This window comes from Leptinotarsa decemlineata, unplaced genomic scaffold, assembly GCF_025532065.1.
Source record: "Leptinotarsa decemlineata unplaced genomic scaffold, Ldec_3_MD MMD2_tig00000251_RagTag_RagTag, whole genome shotgun sequence".
Lineage (NCBI taxonomy): Eukaryota > Metazoa > Arthropoda > Insecta > Coleoptera > Chrysomelidae > Leptinotarsa > Leptinotarsa decemlineata.
Window position 1 is genome coordinate 1,918,144 of NW_027412547.1, and position 6,375 is coordinate 1,924,518.

The window sequence follows — 6,375 nt, forward strand, 5'->3', positions numbered from 1 at the left end:
CAATGTCGAATACAATCATCTTTTTCCATAGGAACAGTGACATTACCTTCAGCAGATCCAGATTTGATTAGCCAAAGAGGATTCTTTTAGGAAGACTTGGCTTTTGTTATATGAATAACTGAGATGTGATTATTTTCTTCAGTTTTTATTTTTAAAATTGAAATAGTTATTTGAGCTCCCAATATGTAATGTTTGTTATTATCAACATCTGACAAAAAAATTCAAATTCTGGAAAGAGTTATGGTATTGAAATGTATTCAACCAGTTGCCTTATGCTTTGATGAGGCCCCGTTTGTCCAGAAGAATATGAAGAATATCCAACAAAGTACAGGTAACTTTACAAATAACACAATGAGCCTTCAAGCCACTCCTTTCAAAGACTTGAAAACAAACGGATAAATAGAAAAGCACTACTTCGATGAGACATATATTTGTGATAGTTAATCACTGGTTTTCAACCGTAGAAGAGTATACCAATCTTCTCATCTTGAGTTTTCTACAGCATATCCAGAATTCGCAAAATCCCATTCCACTTTTCTCAAACTTCCTGGATGATTTAAACCGTCATCAAAATCTCCTGTGAAACACTGGGAAAATCGAATTACCCACACGGAAAACATGAGCTAATCTGATTCACAAGTGTATGTAATTTAGAGACAAAAATAGTAATTATTCTGCTCCGGAGAAGTACATCATTACCTACTGCTGACAAAATATATATAAAATTATGCTTTTGAAAAAGTGTTAATGCAAACAAATCGCTTGCATTGTTCAGTAGTTTCCAAGTTTTTGTGACAATGGTCGCTTTCAAACACAATGAGGTGAGTTAGATTATATTTTTTCAGTTCAATTGATTTTATAGGGACTGTTTGAGTATTTCGTTCGTTTCAAAGGAAAGCATTTGGTGAATTTTCATTTTTTCTGAAGCGAAGTTTAGTAATGAGACCAATCATATTTCCATAGACTTAAAATGATTTCTTTGCACTATAGGTAGAAGAGTTTAGCTAGACATACAATATTTTGATGATACTAGTTCTAATACCAGAATACTGTATTTTTCATGTTATTTGATACAACATTATATTGAGACTCACAAATCAATTTTTTAAAATTGAAGAGTATACTGAAGAACTGAGATATAATGAATAAGCAGTGTATTTCTAACCTAAAAATTAATTTTTAGTCATTATTCACAATCACAAGCCTTAAAGTTTTGAGCTGTTCTTCCTGAGAATATTTTAGCATAAGTTGTCAGTTGTGCTATAATTTAGCATAAGTAAATAAGAAAACACAAAAATGTCTCCACTGATTTCATCGTTTTCTATATGCTGATTTTTTATAATCCTAATCCATAATTCTTCAATTTGCTTCATGACACTTCCAAGATTACCGATCATAATATCAGATGACATTATTCGTAGTTGTAACTTAACGCATAACAGTATTACTTCAACTTTTAGAAAATTTTCTATTGAAAATGTGCAAAAATGAACAACTGGGTTTTGCAACAGAAATCTTGCTGGTATTGACATTCACGTAGTACCTACAATCTGATGTTTTGTGGAATATCGGAAGTGTATCTGATTCAGTTTCGTCCAATGAATCTTTCAATATTAAAAAAAATGTGTGTGATTGATAACTTATTCACTTCATGGTAATTCATGATTACTTAAATGAAATAATAAAAACACTATTGTCTAAATACCGCTGGTAAATTTTATTTATACGACCGGTTTCGGTATTATCAGACCAGAACTGAAACTGTAAATTAGTTCTCTCTAAGATAATCTGTATGAAAAAAGTAGTATCTGACTGATTGTTGAATAAAGTTCAATTAGAAATGCCACTTTGGCCTGGTTTTATTAAAGTTTTGAGTATTCGTCACATGTTTTTCATAGCAAAAAAATTGTCGAATTTATATTCAAAATATAATATTTTTCGTATACCATCCTTTTTATCTGCATGCTAATACCCTCCCCGAAATCAATACATTCATATCAGAATTTGAACCAATAAATATGATGGAATTGGAAACTTCAGCCTTCAAACTACATAACAAATGGAGCTTCGACATTAACAGTTAATGCTGACAGTTATAGGACGTATACTTTTGAACTTTGTCAATACTTCGCTACTCTTAGGAAAATTTCCTTCAGAAATTGAACTCATCACACGGTTTCCGCACTTAAAATTAATAATACAAGTACTACCAAGGCTACTGAATGGTGTGCGTAGAGATTGAAAGAATGCAACCTCATACACAAGCCAATAAAAATATTCTCGGACAGTCAAGCGGAGTTGGAAGCTCTTGGCTTGGTAGCAAATTGCCAAAAACGACTCACCTCAGTAGGAAGACTTAATAGATTGTCTCTGGTCTGGATTCCTGGCCATACTGGCCTGAAAGGCAATGAAGCTGCTGACTTCCTTGCAAAGGAGGGTGCTGAAGCAGCTTCATCGGACCAGAACCTGTCATTGGCATCGCTTTAGGTTTTGTTAAACAAACATTGAACACCTGGATGGCAAGAAGATTCATAGACTTCTGGCAGAAGCTTCCTGGATTGGCTCACTCCAAGGTATTTAATCAACCTTCGAGGCTTGATACCAAACAGGTGTTGGACTACAGTAGGGATGAACTGCGATGCCTAACAGGCCTTCTTACAGGTCACTGTCATTTGATTAATCATATGCAGATACTCGGATTATCTTAAGACAGTGTGTGTAGTCTCTGTTTTGAAAATGATGAAACAGCAGAGCACATACCTTGTGCCTGCCCCACTGGGGACCCAATTAGGTTTTTAGAGTTCGGCAGAGCCGTACTCTTACCATTTGACTTGAAAGACCACTTACCATACAAACTAATCGGCTTCGTTAAGAAGCTGGGTTTATTTGGTCGCATGTGAATAGTGAGCAACAATAAACCCTTGCGGGTTACCGTGGAGGGTCGGATAGATCCACTTATTTTGGACCTAACCCAACCCAACTACCAAAGCTAGTAATTTTCGTCCTATAAACACCCTACCATCATTGGAAGAAATGACTTTCTATAAACAGTTATTGAATATATACCGAATAATTGTTTTTCGATGAAGTAACAATCTGGGTTCAGATCTAATTATTCATATGACACAGCAATTCAAGTAACTTCGAAGTGAAAAGTAGCAATGTAAAGAATTTATCATAGCTGAATTCCTAGATTACGAGACCCTTCGAAACGATACATTCTCAAATTTCGCTAAGAAATTCCTCAAGGAAGTGTGCTTGGTTCTCTACTCATCATTTCTCATTTGAATTATATCAAATACATTGACAGTTACGAATTCATCAACCTATTTGCTGATGACACCTTGCTAATTGTCAGCGATATTAACCTTTCTAATTGATTATATCCTGAGCAACATTAGTAGTAACCTTCAATAAATAAATATAGAGGAGACCAAAGCAATCATTATCACAACGCAATACGAATACAATGTATTAGATATCAGTACAACCAACATAAAGATGGATGGTGAAAATATTGAGGTTGTTGGTGATTTTGAAAACTTTGGCTTCATGATCAACAATACATTTCATTCAAAATAGAAAACTCTATTGGTTTATTTTACAAGAGTTAACTGCCGACTCAACATTCAAATATCTGTTACAGTATTTAAAACAATCATATGCCTCATTTTGGTTACTGTGCTAGCCTAAGATTTCTGTTTGATGCACATCTTCTCTGAGGATGTTACAGAAAATGGCAATGAAATTGCTTTAAAAGTGTTACAGATATACTCCCATTAAGATTATGCTGTTAGTAATGAACTGGTTTTTTGTCGAGAGTAGGATATTTCACTTCTTCATGATTTTAATATTCGAAATACACCCAGGATTAGCTTCTATATTCTTCAATCTGTTTATCATTCTCCAACATATAATACACGATAACATGCTAAATTTTTTTATGTTTTCCCTTCCTTTCCGTTGAAATCGTTTTCTGTATATTAGAATTTATGTCGCCTCTCTGTATAATTTTACATAATTACTGAGTAATAGGGTCTTTTCGAAGGGGTCAACGTGACTTTTTAAGCTGTGTTTATGTTCGCTGATCTGTCGGCTTATCTGAGGAGACACTTTCTCTAGTGTTAAGAGTGCTGGGAAATAAGTATAGCGTAGTCATAATCGATAGGTTTTCCCATTACTAAGAACCCCAGAGAGCTTTCAGCAATACCTGCTATAAACCGGATCCCTTACAGCTATGAAACAGTCAACACTGGAACCACCACGAGAAGTGTAAGTACCTCACACTTCAAACACAAGAAAAATTGTTCCCTGCGGCATACCGACGAATCAGCAGTACCAGTAATGTACTAGTTATCGCGTTTAAAAAGACCCAAGTGCTTGGTAGTTCTCAGAGCTACTATCCAAGATTATGAAAAAAGGTGGTAGAAATTCAGGACCCAAAAACAATTCCAATCAGAATGAAAAGGGAAGTAACATGAATGAAGTCATGCAACTCGCACAATTCATATGATCCTGATAAAGTACAGTTAGCTCTCTGCACTGAGGTGATATAACATTTCTTTTCAGATATCTTTGATCCTGATCTCCTTCGTGGTGATGGGTATACACTGCGAACCAACACTTAAAAAAATGTTGGGAGGATTGTTCGGCGGAGGCTACGGAGGTGGTTATGGAGGAGGTTACGGAGGAGGTGTGCAGCCAGTGGTAGTGCAACAACCGCAACCTGTTTACGTCCAGCAACCCCAGCCTGTGTATGTCCAAGAACCTCCACGGACGGTGGTAGTGGAACAGCCTGTATACGTACAGCCAAAGCCTGCGCCCCCACCCAAAACAGTCGAAGTTGTTGTTGTTGAGCAACCGGCACCGCCGCCTAGACCGGTCTATCGCCCAGCCCCTCAACCCAGGCCTGTATACCATCCTGCTCCCGCGCCTAAGCCTGTGTACCGTCCCGCACCCAGTCCAGTGTATTACCCTGCGCCCGCGCCTGCATATCATCCAGCTCCTGCACCTGCGTACCATCCAGCCCCTGCTCCTGCGTACCATCCCTCTCCAGCGCCTAAACCAGTTTGCTGCGGAGGCCAACCAGGAAGCAGTGGTTATGGTGGTGGCGGTGGTGGGGGTGGAGGCGGAGGAGGAGGCTCTAATGGGGGTTATGGAGGAGGGGGTGGTTTCGGGTTTGGAGGAGGTGCAGGGGGAGGATATGGAAAATGAGACTTTATCTGTTGTATTGCATTTTATATTAAAGTGGTGATATTTTGATATAGTAATAAATAAGAGGTTTGTAACGGTTTGAGTTTTTTTTTATTTCTTAGAATAGGTTTTGTTTTACTGTTGGATTGAAGTATTGGTAACTTAAGTGATAGTTGGAATACCCTAAGAAATTGAGATAAGTTTCTTGTTATTCATTGTTTGTATAATATTTCATAAATTCTATCCGTACAGTAGAAAGGACCCAAGTGGAATTAAGTAAAATAATCCTAAACCATGATGTATAATTGAAAAATTAATACAGAGCTCATGAAAATAAATTGTTTCTTCCAATAAATAGAAGTAAAATACACACATCGGAAAAGTCTAGGGATATTTTTATAACATACTAAATATCATGAAAATAAATGCATGAGGTCGTTTAATTTCGATTAAATTGGTACACTCGACCACCCTGTAGATTTCTATGGGTTGAACAAAGCCTGCAAAAACGGTAACTAATCTTTTATTCAAGTTTTTTACAAACTGTAGGTTTTCGGCTAAAATGAATAATCTGAAAGTGTCGAGTTTGTACATTCTATGCAGTTCTTGCTCAGCAATTAAACTGGAAATATTGTGCTTTAACATGGAACGCCATCACTTACCATTGGCTGAGATGAATAGAACTGTAGGGCTTCTTCAAGGTGGCATGCGACAAAATGATGTAGCTCTTCGTTTGGGGGTCTCCCAAAGTGTTATCAGTCGATTGTGGCGGCTTTTCCGTGAAACTGGCAGTCCAGCCGAACAACATCCAGGGCGAGGACGCGCTACAACTGCAGTTCAAGACCGATTTTTGGTGTTAACCGCAAGAAGACAACCGACAATCACAGCACCTGAGTTGGTTAACGTGTTGCAGCAGACGCAGAAATCGACTGCATGAAGCAGATCTCCACAACAGAAGGCCACTTAGATGTCCACCTTTGTCGAGAGGCAATCGCAGTAGAAGATTAGAGTGGTGTCAAGAACATCAAAACTGGGATGCAAATGATTGGGCCACAGTTTTGTTTACAGACGAATCCAGATTTGGATTTCATCCAGATTCTCGTCGAGTAAGACTGTGGAGACGACCTGGAAATAATGAACGTTTGACACACGTCCAGGAAGTCCATACATACAGAGGTGGTA

The 6,375-nt window shown here is 37.6% G+C and overlaps 1 protein-coding gene across 1 annotated transcript; it reads left to right on the forward strand.

The window, feature by feature from the left end:
• Window positions 1-665: 665 nt before the first annotated feature.
• Window positions 666-5,285, forward strand: LOC111508904 (uncharacterized). The gene is made up of 2 exons (XM_023164543.2): window positions 666-821; window positions 4,570-5,285. Exons 1-2 carry the CDS (start codon window positions 798-800, stop codon window positions 5,212-5,214), a joined length of 669 nt encoding a protein of 222 aa, XP_023020311.2. The 5' UTR covers window positions 666-797; the 3' UTR covers window positions 5,215-5,285.
• The last annotated feature ends 1,090 nt before the right edge of the window (window positions 5,286-6,375 follow it).